The 18,943-nt window shown below is 42.6% G+C and overlaps 2 protein-coding genes across 3 annotated transcripts in view; both read left to right on the plus strand.

Moving 5' to 3' along the window:
• LOC115770999 (rho guanine nucleotide exchange factor scd1) overlaps positions 1–18,943 on the plus strand; it is a 49,300-nt gene that overhangs the window by 13,250 nt on the left and 17,107 nt on the right. For both annotated transcript variants that reach the window (XM_030716499.1, XM_030716500.1), the window contains exons 4-7: positions 9,045–9,168; positions 10,137–10,892; positions 14,839–14,964; positions 15,299–15,422. In XM_030716499.1, the coding sequence (XP_030572359.1) occupies positions 9,045–9,168; positions 10,137–10,892; positions 14,839–14,964; positions 15,299–15,422 (1,130 nt within the window). The remainder of the gene's footprint in view (positions 1–9,044; positions 9,169–10,136; positions 10,893–14,838; positions 14,965–15,298; positions 15,423–18,943) is intronic.
• On the plus strand, positions 12,466–13,362 carry LOC115771000 (protein late bloomer-like). Its single transcript, XM_030716502.1, has 3 exons — positions 12,466–12,613; positions 12,683–12,856; positions 12,919–13,362. The coding sequence occupies exons 1-3, from the start codon at positions 12,536–12,538 to the stop codon at positions 13,315–13,317; spliced, it is 651 nt and encodes a 216-aa protein (XP_030572362.1). The 5' UTR covers positions 12,466–12,535; the 3' UTR covers positions 13,318–13,362.

Raw genomic sequence — 18,943 nt, forward strand, 5'->3', positions numbered from 1 at the left:
GTGAATACTTTGAATAGTTTCTTCACACGCTTCGCACAGATAACTGAGTTATTTGAGTTTGTAAGGCTAAGCTTTCAGCTTCGAGTAAGACTTTTTGCAAGCACTTAATACAATTTAATGTGCTTTGAGCTTTAATGAGCTTACAAAGTTGTGCTCTAAGCTGAGTCATAGATAATGAATAGATATATTATTTGACTAGTTTATGGCATTTACAAAACCAGCATTATTCAAAATACATTTTAAGCTATGTATAATATAATATTTATATCAAGATACAAAAAATGTATACTAGCCCAGCTTCAATTCCTTTGACATCTTTTTTGTTAGTTAGATCAAAATTTCATCCAACTTTCATATTTAAAATATTTTAGCCAACAACTCTTAGGAGCTCTTTCTTGGTTTTTAGCTCGCTTTTTATCTGCTTCATTTCATATATCAGTTACCAGAGACATAACTCTTTGAATTCCTGTTCTTCACTTTTGTTTAAGCCATGCAGGAGATGCTTTGAGCTGCTTTTGCCACTTCATTATAAGGTACTTAGCTATAACTAAGTAGCGACGCCTCAAAGCATCTGCGCAGTTAATGACAGTGACAAACGGAATCCCAATGCCCAATCCGAATCCCAATCCCGATGCCCTGCCCACTGTCCACCGCGTATTGCCCCTGCCCCTGCCAGGCGGATTATGTTACCCACAAGCTGAAATGATGTTTGGGCTAAGAGAAAAAAGAAAAGACTTGCAACTTGTGGATGCGCAGCTGTGCAGTTGGCAATAGATATGGCGACGGCGATGGGGACGGCATCCAGAAGTGCATAGAAGATAGCCTTGAATTATTCAAGCGCGTGTGACTTGCTTAGTAATTAACCCAGCACAAAAGCCGCAGGCTGATGATGAGTCGCGGTTTGGATTGACTTTGAGTGGGGGACGGGACGGCAGGAGAGGGAGCTGCAGCTGGAGCTGGGCTTGAGACTGCGACTGCGACTGGAGCCGCAGCTGCTGTTGTGGCTGGGGCTGGTGCTGGGGCTGGAGGCGGCGGCCACGTCAAGTGGCAGTGGCAGACACCGAAACCGAGACACAACAAATGTGTGTGTGTGAGTGTGTGTGGCTACATTGTGTTCCTTTTTGTTTGACTGACTGACTGCCAGCTTGCTGTTGTTGTCTGCCCGTTGCCGGCTGTTTGTTTTACTTTGTTTTTTATGTCATTATCGTCATTGTCTGCCCGTCTCGGCGCGTCTCGTCTGGCGAAGGTGAATGCTTCCTGCAATGCCTGACAAAAACGCTGTGAGAATCGGCTGCTTCAAATGCTTGCCTGGCACACCAAATAAATTGTTATAAATTTGTGCAACAGCAACAACAACAACAACAACAACAACGAAATCCCATGAATGACTGACAAGCCCTTTGCGACAATTGTGTGTACTCTAGACCACGACGAACGACACGCTCTACTAAATGGTTCAATAATAAATAACACTCGACTGCATTGCGGCCAGAGAGTTGCCGCCAGGATTATTGTATTTGGCGTCACGTTATTTCTGCATTTGTCAAGTTCAAGCGTAACCTTTATTACACTAAACAACAAGCTATTGCAGCTTGAACTTGGCAACTTGAACTTTAACAGAGATTCAAATTAGCTTGAAAATTAAAAATATATTTAATTTGAAAGGTTTTCAGACGAGCTTTAAGCTACGATCCACTCCACTTTCTACTATCAATTTCACATGCTTGAAGCTTTAACAACTTTTTTAAGTTGTTAGACGAGCTTTAAGGTCCGATTTATTCCATTATCTACAATCAATTCAAGGTGCTTGAAGCTTTAACGTGTTTGCATAACTTCAAGCCGAGCTTTAAGCAACGATCCATTTCACATTCCTACAATCACTGCATAGGCTTGACTTTAACGCATTTCTACAAGATAGAGACAATTAGTCAAGTTTTTAAAGCTTCCACGTGCTTTCAAAGACGAGCTTTAAGTTTCGACAAACAACTAATAGTCAGGCTGGAAGCAATCGGTGTTATTAGAAGTTTTAAGAGTAAGCTTTGGTTTAACTTAAAACTTCTACCTGCAATTGAAGGATTCATTTTATTTGATCAAATTTATTGCTAGAATTTTAGTTTAAAGCTTGTTGCACAGTGTAGTCCGACATAGAGCTTTTCGTGTAGACAAACAGCGACACCTTGCCTGGGGCGAAGTTGTGAGTAGGATGTCAGATCGCGCCACCTTCGTGATTTGTGACTGGAGGGCACATGTGCCGGCTGAGCCACCATTGCAGCCATAGCTGTGACCGCCCGGTGGTCCCGACTCCTGGTCAATTCAATGGGAGTCCGTTTGTCCGTCCGTCTGTCTGTCTATATGTCTCCCCGTCTGTCTGTCTGTCCGTGTCTTTGTCCGTTTGGCCGCCGGATTAGCATTGAAATTGACTTCGTGCTGTGCTCATTAAAATTTTACGTGCATAAAGTTTATTTCGATTTGCCCGGCGATGTCGTTGTCGTTGTTTTCGTTGTTGTTGTTGTTGTCGTTGTCGTTGTCTTTGTCGCTGGCCACGTCCTTATCCTCAACCTCAACCTCAAAGTCAACGCCACCAACGTCATAGTATTTTCTCAATAAAAACGCCAAAAAAAAAACCCGAAAACAATTACATTTCGTGGTTGCGGCTAAGAACTTTCCTAGAATCTAAGACTGAGGAAATTCTCTGCTCAACAAATAGCTACTCGTTGATTTTCATTTTGTGATTTTTCTCATATTGAATTTGACTTCCTTATTGGCCAAAAAAGCAAAAGCAAAAGCAAATCGAAGACAGCTACTCGGTTAGAAATGAAAAACCCTTTCGGTTATGGCCCAGACGCAGTTATTGGCGTTGCTTTTAATGTGTTTCAGCATTAACAAGTTTACGGCCGTTTTTGGAATTGATGTGGCTAACAACTTTTTCAATTATCCAGCGAGACGCAGACCGAAAGAATCAGAGTCCAACACTAAGTCGCAGACCGAGCCAGATCATCTTTTTGTCCACAGTTTGTTATGCTTGCTGTTAAATTTACCCTATCAGAGAGTTCTTTTAGTTTGTCGCCAAGTGTGTAACGCTGTGTGTTGCCATATAGCTTATATATATTCTTGAGTAGTAGTAACAGGCGATTTGATTAAGTATACATATGTGAACTAAGCTGCCAGTGAAGCTATCTCTTTAGAATTTGATACAGCTGCTTCTCTGGGCTGCAAAAAGTATAAGTGATGGGATGGGATAGATCGAAACACTATATCCCATAGATGCCATAGGAATGAACGCTCGAGAATTAAATTTCTGTATAAATAACTCTTGTGTTTCTCATTATATCGTGACTAAACTTGGCATTTACGAGTTCTACCATGCTCCATATATTTAAGCAGATCGGTTTACTATATCATATAGCTCTGGGGAAAATATAAGTCGTAGAACCGAGTTATTGTATGCAAAGTTATTCTGTTGTTCAAGAAATTTCAATCAAACACAGCAATTACGAGCAACGTCTTCTGCCAATGTATCCAATCGACACACTTTAAGATATATTCTTTGTATAGGAACAGTCGGGCATAATTCAACTCAAGGCCCTTTCTTCGCAAGGGTATTTAGGATTCGCCGTGGTGCGGCAACTCTTAGTTCTTTCTTGTTTTTCTGTTATTATGCCATGGGGCTATAAAAACTCGTTTTCAGCTGTTTTGCCGAAGTTCATGATCAGCTGTGAACTGAAAGTGGTTGATTGGAGCAGGCAGCCAGCAGCAGGCAGCAGGCAGCAGCAGGCAGTAGCCCGGCACAACCACAAACTGTCGGCAGAAGAATATCTGCTCTCAGCCAGCCTCTAAGTTTGTACCGGTTTTTGCTGTTACTCGCCGCCAATTGGACTCGTAATTGAGCCGCTTCGCAGCGCATCGCATCGCTTTGGATCGGATCGCATCATTGTCTCAATCCCGGGTCCCTCTGTGGCATTACGTGCACTGCACTGATGTAACAGCAACTTGCCGCAACTTTGTCTGCCTTGCCAGCCTTGCCACAGCAGCAGCAGCAACAGCAGCAGCAGCAGCAGCAGCATCTGGCTTTGAAGTTGCCACGAAATCGAAAATGCGCTTTTGTTGTTATCTTAAGCCCGTTAAGTTGACAGGCTGTGAAGTGCCTGATTCGCATATAATTTTGTATTTTTATTTTTTTTTATATTATTTTCTGATCTCGACTGCCCTATAATATTTCAACACCCGATTGACGGGCAGCGCAAGCAGACACTTCCTGCTTGCAGACGATGCCCAAATCATATAGCTGCCAGTGCCGCTTTGAAGAAGTTGCAACAACAACAAAAATATGCACACCAAAGCTGCCAAAGAACAGCAACAACAACAGCTGAATTTGGCATGCCATCATCTGTATAAAGAGTTGAGAGGGGGGCGGGGGGCAGAGAGCAGGGTGCAGGAGTTCGTCTGCCTTTGCATTCCGGCCATGCAACAAGCATGACAGCCTAGACCTGATCTATTTTGGTCACGCTGCGCCCCGCCCGTGCCCCTGCCCCAGCGCCAGCTGCGCCAGCGACATGCAAAAATATACATGCCATATTACATATGTCTGCATGTGTGTGTGTGTGTGTGTGTGTATTGCTCCTGCTGCCGCAAAACAAACAATTTGTAGGTGTGGCTGCGCCCTGGCTTTGGCCATTGCCGCTTCTGCTTCTGCTGCTGCTTCTGCTTCTGCTGCTGGTGGTGCCATTCTCTTGACGGCCGTTCTGGTAGATGAAGCGGAAATGTGACGTTGACTGCAATAAATTCACTCGCTTTGTTTGTGCAAAAGTTCAAAGAATTGCAGCGGTAGGCGATTTGCAGATGCTTTTCATTGGAATGCCAAATGGAAATGCATTTCAGTGTTAAAAATAAATTATGATAGCAAATAATCAAAAGGAAAAAACTGATCTCAGTTTTAGTCAAAGTTCAAATGGAGTGTATTTTTCAAAGTTGTATTTTTGTTCTTGTTAACATTCTCTGCTGCTAAGCTACAGCTAGCATTCTGTTATGTTAATTTCAGCCAAGCATTTTCTTCCGCGCAATCAACGTAACATGGTTCATTGTTAACATTGCTGCGTAAGTTATGTTTCTTAACATTGCCTTATGTAAGCTGAACAGCCCTTTTTAACATTATTCACCACTGCCTACATAATGTTATTAGGCATTGCCTTAGGGCAGCTAAGCAGTCCTTTTTAACATATGTTCATTTTTCCCTTTAGTTAAGTTCTGCTAATTTTATCTTCTTGTGCGTATTGTTATTTAACATTGCCAAATTCTCCTGTTAATCTAGCTACTCGCTGTCTATTTCTCGTTACGCTTGGCGTAACTGAATTATGTAAATGGAAAACTTTGATTTTTTTCACACTCATATTTCATAATGTATTACACATTATTTTTTGGGCCAAACCAATCCAAGCCCAAATTGAACAAATGAGTTTCAATGCATTTCCCACAAAGCATTGGTCACAAAGCCCTCAAGAAGCCGTCAGGGACGCGAATATCAAATTGATTCGCCAAATTAACGGCCTTCTGTCGAAACGTTTTCTCATGCTGCTTACGCGGCGTATGTGTAATTAAAATTTGCGCCAGCGGCGCTTTTGACCAGGTGTGGCCCTTTTGCCAACATATTAATTATTGTTAGAGCCAAACAAAAATTCCAAAAAAAAAAAAAATAAATAACAACCAAAATCTCCCAATAGACAAAGTACAAAAATAGCAAAAATAAATTCAACAAATTTATAAACTGGGCGTCGGCGCACTTTTTATACCCCACAGGCCAGCGGCCAACAAGTTGTCTCTGTTTTCATTTTATATTTCTATAATTTATTAAGAAAACACGCCAAATGCATGTGCGGCAGTGTGTATCTACCTTTCCCTCTCTGTCTCCAACTGCGACTCTGTCTCTGTTTGTGCAACGCCTTTGTGCGCCTTTGCATGCGTAATTTGTATTGCGCCGTCGTGGTGGTCCCAACGGCCCCGTCATCGTCATCGTCGCTATCCCCGTCCCTGTTCCGATCCGGGTGCGACGGCACCCGCACTGAATAATTGGCATAGGCTGGGCGCCACACGATACCGGCAGCGGACCGACAGCGGATCGACAGCGGACCGGGTCCGGGTCCGGGACAGGGATTCGGATTTGGATACGGATGTGTGTATTTTTGTATATGCATATATCTATATCTGCATCTGCATATATGCTAATGCCACCGCATGTCGGCTTGATTACTAACAGAGCGCGCCGAAATGCGTACAAATACCCTGTAATTCAGTTGCAAAGGCACAGCTGAATCAACATGCAAAGCATGTTCTTAGATATGTTTGCAATTATTAAGAACTTCTAGTTATACATACCACAATTTCAAGTAAATGAACAGGTTTGCAAAGTTCTAGCTAATCAAATGCCTGCAGGGTATCTCTCTCGCCGTTCACTTTCACTTTTACCCAATACATAGACGCACATACATATGTATTCTGACTTTTTGCGGACCGCACGACTGTAATTTAGTTTTCAACATCAAAGGCGTGGGAATGTTGCAAAAACCCGCACAGAATAACACAATGATAAATGCGTCTGTTTTGTGAGCCCAAATTCTGAAAGGATTCAGACAAATCCTCGACAAAAACAAAAAAAAAAAACTTGCCATATTTATGGGTTGCGCCAAAAAAAACTAAAACAAAAAATGCCGCCAATGGAACGGAAATTTGTCGCCGCAGCAAATTGAAAACAGCGAAGCGATCCACTAACAAAAATTTGCTGACTTGACTCTGAAAGCCAAAATGGGCAAAAATTCTAACAAAAAGAGAGAAAAATCTAAAAATACATTTCAAAAGAACAAAAATCGAACTGGGGCTGGGGCTGGGGCTGAGGCTGCTTTTGGAGGCGATGCCAGCGATGCCAGCGATGCCAGCGATGCCGTCGATGACAATGACAAGCGGCGTCCGAGCGACGCGCGCATTTGGGTCAATGACGACGAAACCGAAGCGGCGACTATGCTCCATGATTTAGAACCCAGCGTTGAAGATCGACAACAACAACAGCAACAACAGAAACAACAACAACAACCACAACCACTGCCTGGCCTGGCCTGGAATTGGCGGTCAATCAAGCAGAAAATGTTGCACGAGAAGCATCATTTTAGCATGTGGCGACAGCGGCTTATACAATGTTGCCCCCCCCCCCCCCGCATAACCCCTCCCGCAACCCACCCTACCCCCAATCCATACACTGCCAAGCCGAAACTGACTGTGGGGAAGTTGTTGTTGTTGTTGTTGTTGATACTCGTTTACCGTGCGGAAATGGGTGTATTCAATTGAATAATAAGTGTTTGACTAAATTAAACGTCTTTTTATCTTTTTAACAAAATTAACAGAAATTTTCTTCCATTAAAACGAAAAACGATTCAAGGCCATTTTCAAAGTTGCCATACAATTAAAAGTATTTTTTATATAATTTACAAAAGTTAACTAAACACAAAATAAATTTCCTCCAAATCAAAAAATCAAAGGTCCACAAATATAAGCTCTTAGATTATTATTTTTTTATAAATTGCCATAAAATGAAAAGTACTTGTATATCTTATATTTTTTGGATTATATTATATATTTTGATTTTAAAATTCAATCAATCTATCTCTGGAAGATAAGCTTCTGCAGCTCTCGAGCTCTTCTAAAAACATAAAAATATTTTGCCAAACAAATGTTATCTCTTCATAAATGTGAGGAATAGTCTTCAGCTCTGAGCGAGTATTGTGCAGTCGGTTACAGCCGGTTGCCACATTCTTATTTGTTGTTGTTGTTGTTTTTGTTGTTGTTGTTGCTGGCATTTGCTGTGTGTGGCGATGATCATTTTGTTCAATCGATTGTAAACGATGCGTTGCGATCGTTGCTCTGCGGCTTTGATCAAATGACAAAATTGATCATTTTCTGTTTGAATGGATTTTGGAGCAGTCTCAAAGCGCACAGCGCCTCCCCCCTCTCCAGACCCCCTGCCAGCCACCCCTCGCGCTGCCTGGCCGCACAACAATTGATTTATGTTGGCTGTTGTCTCTGCTGTGTGGGGTCTGTGGCATGTGCAACAACAGCAACAACAACAGCCACGTTGTGTGTTACCTATAAAATATCAGAGCTTTTGTGTTGAGTCAAAAGGTGCTATAAATCAAGCCAAATGTGAGCGCACCTCTTAAATTTTTGTTCGCTGGCTTTTGAGTGAACGTTTTGACCATTTTCCGCACTCTGGCTCTGGCAAATTAACAACAATGCGAAAAACATTTTCGCGTCATAACAATTAATAGCGAGCAAGGATCGCAGTCGACCCGCCGCAGACCCGAAGGTCTCTCTCTCTCCCTCTCCCTCTCGCTCTCGCTCTCGCTCTCCCTCTCGCTCTTCCTCTAAACTCTGTTGCAAGTCTCTTGAGTTTTATTTTGTTGATGTTTTTTTTTTCGGGTTTATTTTTTTTCTGCGAGTTGCAAGTTCGATTTCACATTCCCGTAGGGGTGAAATCTTTTGCGGGTTTTTCTTTCTGAATTTTTGTACGTCGCGTTTATGTTTTTTGTTGTTTTTCTTGAGCCGAAAACGCTGTGGGTAATAACCAAAAATTAGCAAAAATTGCTAAAGTTTGACTTGCATGATTTATCTATAATTTTGCATCGCAAGTCGCCACTCGCCGCATTGCGAGCTGGGGCAGTCCGGCCACACTCGCCATCTGATAGGCCCACAGTCAAGCACACATACACACACACACACAGCGAGGGGGAGTAGGAGAGGCAGGTAGACCCCAACTACATCTGACAGCCTGGGCCAATTTTTTAGTGCGCTTTTCAGCCTAAGCGATTTTCAGTTTTCTGTTTTCTGTTTTTGTCGGTTTCGGTTTCCTTTTTGCAGCTTAACACTTGCGGGTGTTGTTGTCTACATAATTTGACTGTAGCTGCTGCCTTTTGGGCCGCAACCGAACCGGCAAACATGTAATCGTCGTAATAATAAAAATTTGCAAATGATTTCGTTACTCAATCTCCGATCTCTCGTTACAGTCCTGGTTATGGCATGCCGGCTGGCCGCTGGCCACATCCAATGGAGCGCTCGTACTGCAGCTGAGCGACTCTGAAATCGCGCACGCACTTCAACCAGCCGAGCTCTATCTGTGTGTCAAATTGGGTAAGTGGGTCGGCACTCAACAAGCCATCAATATACTCAACAAATTACCAGAATTGGAGAGAACCTCAATTGTGCATGCACGTCCTAGAACGTATTCCAATGCAACCTCTTTAAACTTAACATATTGATACCCTTGAAAAGAAAGTTGGTTTTCTTCACTTTAGAAAATTGCCAGAACTTCTTTATTTCAGTAAATTTAAAAGCATACATTTATAGCAAATATTTTCTAAAATTTAGGCAACACTTATTTGGAGCGTAGTGCTCCTGACTTGTAAAATAGAAAAGATTTCCATACAAAAACACATTTAAGGACTTAATGTTTCTATATGTTAAAAAATTCCGACATGGATAAGGGTTAGCTTATATGTTAGAAGTATGCTAAGACTTGTCATATCCGAACTTGGTCAAGATATCTTTAATAACAGGAAAGATTTTCATACAAGAACTTAATTATCGGTCGAACAATCTTATTCCAGCTCTAGGATATAGTCCGACATAAGTACAAAATGGAACTATGCTAAGTCTGGTAGCGATACTTTGAAAGCTGAGAGACTCATTTGACTCATTTCATAATAAGCTGTTATTTTATAGATTAGTTTAGGAATGCAGTAAAAGTTTATAAAAGAACAGAGACAATTTGAAGCTTTTATCCTGCTGATGTCAAGCTTTCGATAAAGTATGGCTTAAATGCAAAGAAGCTGAGGAACTTTCCATTATTGCTAAGTAAAGGCTGACGAGGTATTGAAGCCATACTTTATTGAGAGCTACATATGCTCCAAAATATTCTCTATTCGTATTAGTTCCTAACTCGCTCTGAATTTTATATCCACCTACAAATCCTTCCCCAAAGCAGACAACAGTCTGACAGCCTGCTTCAGTCTAACCCAAGTTAACTCATATTACAAAATACTTCCATTTTACTAATAAATCCATGTCTTTGCATTCATATTTTCTGTTTAAATTTGCAGATTCTGACGCAGAGGCCACACCGCAGCTTTATGTTGTTTGGCGCTCGTCCCAGCAGCAGCAGCAGCAGCAGGAGCACGAGGGGAGTCAGGGACAGAGTAACTGCCTACATATCGATTACAATAATTCGCAACAACAGACACTGAGCGTGCTTCAGCTAGAGATGTCTATGGCGGCAATGGCAGCAACAGGACACGCACAGAGTCCGGGCCAGGGCCAGGGGCAGGCTAACGATGGCATCGAGTTGCCGCAGCTGCTGCAGAATTTGCTTGTGAGCGTGGAGCGCAGCATTGAGCGCGTGTCGCTAAACGAGCTGCAGATGCCGCTCGCCCTGGGCGAGGACCAGCTCGATGAGGCCAACAACAACAACAACAGCAACAGCAATAGCAACAACATTGGGTCGCCAAAGTGCGCGCTGAGACGCAGCGATTTAATTACCAAAAACAAACTGTTCAACAATCGTTACATGCTCCGGCGCCTGACCAATCGGCAGGACAGCATGAACTCCACCTCGTCGGGCAACAGCAATGCCAGCGAGCGCAGCAGCTCAAGCGGCAGCAGCAGCGCCGGCGAGGAGCTCCACAACCACTTGAATATCAACAACAACAGCAACAACAACAACAACAACAGCACGGAGCTTGTGGCATCCACATCGCCCGCCTTGCCGCTGTTTTGTCTGGGCAACTCATTTCCGCACATTGACAGCGACGAGGAGGCAAGCGATGCGGCAACCGGCGGTGAGAAGCGTCAAGCGCTGGGTAAGTGCATGCACAATAACTAAAAGATACGTATACGTAATGCTGCATTACGCATACGCCGCGCGGGCCAACCAGTTGTGGCCCGTATGCTTGCCCCAGTTGCACTTGCTGCAACTTGCAACTTGCGGCCTGCTACGCTTATCTCAATTGCTGGGCGGTGTTTGGCTTATTTGTTTTTGCCGCCGGAGCACACACAAAGCGAAAAAAAAAAACGTTTATGCAGTCCGCAATTGTGCTATGCAAATCGAACCGCCCCGTCGCGCCCCCCCAACAGCAGAAATACTGAAAAAAATATTCAATTAAACGCCCCGCAGCCAAAGTTGAGCTCATTTTAATACCCTGTATTCAATAAAAATTGGGCTAAGAGGGCTTAACAGTTTTGTGCAAGTGCATGTAACAGGCAGAAGAAAGCGTCTCCCATTCCTTAAACATATACATATATTCTTGATCAAGATGAGGAGCTGCGTCGATCTAGCCAGGTCCATCATTTTGTCATTTGTCGTTTTCCTCGATATATCTTTAATTTTCATAATATCTATGGATATAGAATGTGTGGCATGATTTTTTATAAGAGCTAGATACACCACACTTCGTATGTAGGTTCTTGATAAGTATCACATTAAAGCCCTGCAATATTCCGATCGGATCATAAACACCGAGTTAATCAAGAATATGTTCCCAAACGTAGTGTGATGTTAAGGTAAGAAGAAGCACAGCATACATTCATAAGAGTTTGTGTGTATGAAAGGAAGCTGGCATATTTGTCAGGGTATCTCGTAGTCAGGCAGTCCCCAACTAGAGCACTTGGTTTTTTGTGATCCAAAACGGCGCTTTGAAGTCAAACTCGGGCTGGTTTAATAACACGATTTGATATCGCTCGCAAATTTAGCGTTAATTTGATATATTTTCAGCGCATAAATTTGCCAGCATTTAATTCAATTAATCGCGCTGCGATTGTAGATTTTCGTACAGAATTCTAGTGAAAGTGTGTTTCAGCTATTTGTACTATGCTAAATCTTTCGCATTTGTAGCTTTCGCTGGTTTTTGTACTTTGACTAGAAATCGAAATTGCGAAAGTGTGATAAGAAACAAGTATAGCGAATGTTTGCGAATGTCTGCATAATGAGCTGTAAGATTTGGATCTTAACTAATTATTGATGTAAAGTCTAGAGAAGTTTATACCAAGGCAACAAATATGATAAGTCATGGATAGAGATCGATTCTGAGAGTGTTCGATTTTTTGTACGCTTTCATTAAGTGTAGCTGATTCCCAATCTTAAGTATTTCATGTTTAATTTTCACTGCAGATATATTAATATGAAGACAATTCGTATATTTATCACATTGTACATTTTTATTTTCATATATTCTTCTAATATATATTTAATTATTCCGAAAGCTAAGTTTAAGTTTTCTTAAATAAGTAACAATCAGCAGCCAATGCAAATATCCTAAAAGCTATTACTTGAGCACACTTGCTTTAGACGAATTGAAATACTTACTACTTACATTAACTACTTCGTAGAACCTACACTTTTATCCTTATGTCAACGTAGAGAGAGAGAAAGAGAGGGAGAGACAGAGAGAGAGAGAAAAAAAAAAACTAAAACTGGCTGTGATTTGGGTTTTCCGGCAGCTGTGAGATGTGCTTTAAAACCGAGTGGGAGTGCACTAGTCAACAGCTGACCGGAGCCTGCCTCATGCTCAATGGAGTATTGACGGTAAATTTGCTCGACACATAAATATATGGTATATGTTGATAATTTAGCTGGGCTGTTGCCACAGTGCAGTATCTCTACCTTGGTTCGCTATTCCAATTTGTGTACGTGCTCTGCAAGCTGGGCACCGACTATGAGTTTGGCACCCTGTACGTGCTCTTGTCCTGGGTGGAGGGCATATGCATATTGCTGCTGCTCGTCGACTTGTGCTGGGTATGCTGCAAAATGGGCAACCTCCTGCTGGCGGTAAGTCGATAGACGCACACACTCAGCCAGCGCAGAGTCGTCAATCGTATTCCTGCTCGCAGGCGATCATTCCTGCTTATACGATGGGCTTCTTCCTGCTGATCGCCGGGAGCATGAGTGTGGTGAAGTATACCGATGTCTATGTGGTTGTGCGCAGTTTTTATACAGACAATTTGATGACCTACGAGAGCATCTACCAATGCTGCGGCATTGATGGCCCCAAGAGCTATGGCAATGCCAATACGACCTGGAATGTGCCGCCCTCCTGCTATCGCAACCAGGACGAGAAACCGGAGAATCTCTATCAGCGTGGCTGTCTCTATGCGACCCAGGACCATTGGTTCTGGTTTGTTTTCGCCAATTGCTATTGGTTTGCCTTTGTTCTGTTCACGGTCAATCTCATTACGCACTGGAAACTAAATCGATGTCTAAGGGCAAGAGCGAGGCGGCGTATTCCATAGGCCATATCACAATATAGAACAGAATTTAACCAGATTATACATTGTTGTGTATCGTTGTTTCAATATCTTGTTGTTGACCAGCTTTGAATTGCAGTTTCCATTGCAACCACGGTTAGCTGGGGGGACTAGAATGCGTTGCCAACGCCCACGGCTCGACCACAAAAGCCAACAAAAAGCCATTAGCCATTAACAACGGCGGCCCACAGCATCCGCCGGGCGTTGGTTAACCACAAAATATCGTTGTCTCTACGACAACAAAAACAACAGCAGCAGCTGCAGCAACAGCAGCAACAACGGTGCAAATGCCTTTTAATTTGTCAAAGCCTAAAATATGAAAATTAAATGAGAAACCAAACCAGTGCAATGCACAGTGGGGCAAGGTGTGCAAATTTTGAAGCGAACTTTGAGAACAAACATAAATATTATTTGAATATAAAGAGACATAAACATAACTTAATATACATAACTTAGCACGAATATGGTAAAGTATAAATGAAAGGATTAAGAAAAGAAAATTTCAATATTTATAATTATTAATTCATGTGGGACAGTTTAGTGGAGAACAATAACTAACCCGAGTTAAGCTGCAGCCTACTATAACTATAAGTAAAACCCAAGGCAAATAAGATTTCCATTTCGCCTCACTAGTCTCACTTAATCATTTTTATAAAGAGCTTCAAAGTTATGTAATGTTTCTTTTATAGATCCTCGTCAGGTCTTACGTTTAAAGAGCTTCTAGCTAATCTGAAACTACTTGCGAATTATACGCAAAAACTGAAAAACTAACGTCTTTGTCATCCAATGCTGTTTATTATAGAAAAAGTATTAACTCCCTTAACTCCACAAATTAGGTCAACAGCTAATTTTGGCTACATTCCATTCGATCAGTTCATGGTGTGCGATAAGTTTAGGGTTTTGCCCAAAAGCAAATGGATCACAGATGCTTATCTTGGCCCAATGTGCGCCGGAATGCGATCGACTCGCAGTCGCATTTCGGGTGTGTGGGTGCAATTTGCAAGCGCACATAAATCAGCTGACAAGTGCGGGGGCATTTGTGGCCAGGGTATTGAGTTACATACTTATGTATGCAATGGCACCGTCGAGCACCTGGCATTTATATGCGGCACAGGTGGCGGTGCATTTGAGAGGGCGACGGGCGCAGAGATGCGGAATTTCTGCAGACGCTGCAATGTGTCGCATTTATAACAAAAAAAAAAAACAAAAATTGTCGCACGCGAAAGTGCCGGGACGGAAATTTATGGGGCAACTGGTTAAACCAGCCACGCCCACCCCCAAACGGACATGATGTGATGTGTGTGGGCCACTGTGGCTGCTGCTGCTGCTGCTGTCGCCAAATTAATCAAACGGCATTATTATGCAAAAAATAAAAGAGCTTCGCAGTTCCTGAACCAGTTTTCAAGGTTTCGTCAAGCGTTTAAACTGCAATTAACCCATATCTGAAATGTATATATAAAAATATTGTATATTTATGTGCGCAAATTTGTCAATTTTTGTTCGCAGCGAACAGCGAGTCGCAGCCGGAGCCGTCGTCGCCGATGGAGACGGAGACAGAGACGGAACTGTTGCCGCCCAACTCGATCAGCGAATTGCCCGAGAAACTGTTGAACAGCGGCGTCTATTTGCCAGGTAAATATCTATATATACATATATATATATATATATATCTAGACTTTCCATTTTGCCGCGCTGCTGTGCATAATTCTAGACTTTCGCTAGAAACGAGTCGAACCGAAATTTGGCTTATAAATATAAATTGGAAAATTCGAATCACCTGGCAACGCCCCGTCAGGCAATTTGCCTGCCAGCCGATTGGGTGAAATGCGCTTTTCAATGCGAACTGAAAGCCACAATTCCGACTGCGATTCAATTCAATTAATTCACACACTTTTTCGCACATTAACGCTGTGTCGACCACCCAGAGAGCAATTGAGATTCAGATTCGATTTGCATCTATTCGCAGGCACACGCACCCTCCAAGGCGACCCACTTGTCCATGTGGATGCGGACGCTGTTGCCGGCGCGGGCCTCAATTGCTATGAGCTGGCCACACTGTTGCTTTACTACAGCACCATACCGGAGCGCAGGTGAGTTCAATTGTGGGTGGTTAGCTGGTGTAGGGGGAGGGGCATTGCCTCAATCAGAATCGGCCAGTTTAATGTCAAATGCAAAACGCATGGGAATGGGCACAGCGCGCGCAGCTGTGTTTGTGTGTGCCCCGCACTTCAGTCCAGGCATTTCAATTTGTACCTCGTCGCCGGGGCATGCAACAGGAAAAAAAAGATCTAAGTTCATAGACTCACAAGCAGCCCATCCATATTTACGAGCAGATATGCAAATGTGCAGTTAAAGACTGCCCAAGAGCCCCAACTGGCGCTGGGAACGACTAAGACCAAGACGGCGCTGCACTTAAGCTGCACTAAGATGTTCTAGCCGGGCACGGGAGACTCTCTTTTTGCCCGGTGAAGCCATCTCCTTCGCACCCCCCTCTCTCTGTCTCTCTCCCGCTCGCTCAGTCGTCTGGCTGTCTGGCAATCAGGCAGTCGAACTCATTGCCGCTTAAGAATATGCATGCCAGTCAATTTGCCACTTTGGCTAAAAGGAAACATGCAACAACAGCAACAACAACAACAACAGCAACAAAAACATCGAACAGCACTTGCATTCAATGCTGAGAACTTTGCCATAGAAAATAGAACAAAAGCTTCAGCTTTAAGTCGATAACACTATGCAACAAATCTGAAAACCAAGTAAATAGTAAGAAGAAGTTGTCTAAGCAGCTAAAGAAATGGCATTTGGATTTGAAGCTTAGATTAAAGTTGTTTCTTTAAAATGTGTGGGTTGCAAAATCAGAAAAGTCGCTGGTTCAAACTTACTGACCCAGCTTCAGCTTATGCTTGTTTGAAGCCTTGCTTTGTCATATATTAATATTATTTAAACTTTTATTTTTATAGCTGCCCGTTCTACTGAAGATATCGCAATCCGTAGATATTTTCATATAGAAGTTGCGGGCTAAATTCGATCAGTACCCAAAATTTGCAGCTAACAAATATTGTTAGATAAATGCAATGGTTGGGTTAATTATACTTTAGGCAGAGTCTGCTTAAAAAGTTTTGAGTCTTAATCTAAACGATTTTTAAAGATAGAGTTAACATTTCTACCATTGACTAAACCTCCTGAATTTCACATGTTACATAGATATTTTTAAGATTAAATAGATGTAGATATAATATATATTATATTATATTAGTACTTGCATTGATTAGATTAAAGGCACTTTTTTATTATGTGACCCACATTAGAATAATTTCGTAATATTTCAATATTCAGCTATTTTTTGGTGACCCACTTATCAGAATAGTTGATTAAACTTGGGCCCACCCTCAGCTTTGTTGTCTAGTGTAGCTTAGAATTCTAGTTTGGCTGGCAGGCAGGCAACATTTGCGGGCTCTACTAAAGCATGGCAGACACGTCGCTTGAGGGACTCGGCGATTGCGGCTTCCCTTTGTAGCGAGCGCAAGAAGGAGACAAATGCAGAGCAGAAGTGACAGAGAGAGAGAGGGGAAGAGATAGAGAGAGAGAGAGAGCGAGAGAGAGAGGGGAGAGGGAGAGGAAGCTGCTGCTGCAGGCATATGAATGATCTTTCAGACAGATTCGTGACACTTTGAATTTATGATGTGAACTTTTGTGGCCCAGCGTTGAATGCTTGTTGTGTTGGCTTCTCCACCACGATTCCTGGAAATATCACAGCACAATCTGTGAGATCTAAATCGACATGCGAGAGAGAGACCGAGAGAGAGAGAGAGAGAGAGAGAGAGAGAGAGAGAGAGAGAGAGAGAGAGGGAGAGGGAGAGGTAGAACACACACTCGTTGGCCACTTACGACATTCCCCCCGTTCAAGCATTCCCCATTTCCCATGATTACACTTCTGATTCGGCTTCAGCTTCTAATTCCTGCTGTAGAATCCCGTTTTCAGCTTGAGCTCCAGCTGCATGTTAATTGCTTCAATGCCAATTGCTAAAATGCGGCCAAATCGTGTAGAAAACTTTGACAAACATTTGCGTTGATTATTCGTACTCAAACTGCGCTCCCAAAAACTGGCACAACTCGTCATCAGACGTGCGTCCGACGTGAATGACTTGAGGCTTTGGACTTGGACAGCCACTCACACTTGGTGTGCCATCTTCCTCCGCCCCCTCCCCGCACTACACCTGGCCAGCACGCAGAGCGCATCCATTGACATTATTTGCGTTTGTTTGTCGACATGTGTAAGGTATTCATTAGCTTGGTTGTCCAAATCCAAATGCCAGTCGACTGTGCACGCAAATATTAAATATTTGAGCTGTGTAAAGTTTTCACCAAGAGAGACCCAGACCCAGACTCGGAGTTAAACTTAGACTGGGCGCAGTGTCAACAGCAAACTTCATTTGTTTTTGTTGTCTTTGGCAACTTGTCGCTTATCCAAAACTTACATCATCCACGATGGCCCCTCCTTTCCCCCTCTTCCTCTGGCTCTCTGACAATGATCCATCTCTATGCAGGCTTGTGTGTGACAGCTTGCTGCAATTAAATTTGTTTTTATGGGGCTGCACTTCTGGGAATCTTTAAATGCCGCCTGTTACGAGTGCCAAAGGTATTAATATGCATGCCTGCGCATAATACAAATATAAAGAAAGCTCGGGTTACACACGAACGACCCGGACTAGGACTGCACTCATATTTTATTGCACTCGCCTCAGGCGAAGTACACTGAAATATTTATAACATTTGTTTCTGTTAAGTATAACAAAGCTGCCCTCAGGAAACTTAACATTTCGATTTAAAATAGTAACAGCTCTTTTAATAACATTGCCTAACTATATTAAGCTGAAGTATGTGCAGTAATAACAGACTTAATGAATGCACAACATTTGATTAACAGCGCAAGATCACAAAACATGTACATAACATAGTATGTATAAACTTAATATACAGCTGTTAAAATGTCCCACAAATGTAGATATAAGAAAGATTAGAATAACAGAAGAATATATTGGTCACGCCATAAAGGTCCTTTAATAACATTAATCTGTTATGTTAAACATATTTAACAGAATTTATCCCACAAATATGTTAGTTAAATACAGTTGTTAATCTTAGCTTTACGAGACTGAAAGTTGATAGATTTAATAGTTCGTATCTTTAAATTGAACAAAAGCCTAAGTTGCTCTAGAAAAAGATAGATAAATTTAACATAGTGATCAATATGATAATTTGTAAGAATTCAGATGCATAACTAGTTTATAGAGCATTGCAAATTCGTTGTAAATTTCGCAGTTGGATGTGGCTGGCAGCTAAGTTCATGTGTAGGCTGCTTTAAAATTGAAATGCCAAACGCTTTTGATGGCCGTGCTGTGTGCGGCATCATTAAGCCCGAGACATGCCAGCGCTGATGATGAAGCTTGAGACTTGCAACCCGCAGCTTTGGCCGCTTGCCACTTGCAGCGCGACCCGCCGCATGCGCATTGCGTGCAAATATCAACTGAAATGCGGACTCCTGACGGGGGTGGACCGCGCGCGCGCACTGAGCTCTGTGAGAACAAAACTGGCTAACCAGACGTTGGCATGC

The sequence above is a fragment of the Drosophila novamexicana genome, unplaced genomic scaffold (assembly GCF_003285875.2).
Source record: "Drosophila novamexicana strain 15010-1031.04,08,12 unplaced genomic scaffold, DnovRS2.1 tig00000024-arrow-pilon, whole genome shotgun sequence".
NCBI classification, from domain to species: Eukaryota; Metazoa; Arthropoda; class Insecta; order Diptera; family Drosophilidae; genus Drosophila; species Drosophila novamexicana.

Bases quoted from the DNA above. Each gene is read 5' to 3' on its own strand.
- LOC115771000 (XM_030716502.1), top strand. From the start codon at position 12,536: ATGTGCTTTAAAACCGAGTGGGAGTGCACTAGTCAACAGCTGACCGGA. The intron at 12,614-12,682 runs GTAAATTTGCTC...GCCACAGTGCAG, and splicing joins TGCTCAATGGAGTATTGACG to TATCTCTACCTTGGTTCGCT. The intron at 12,857-12,918 runs GTAAGTCGATAG...TCCTGCTCGCAG, and splicing joins TGGGCAACCTCCTGCTGGCG to GCGATCATTCCTGCTTATAC.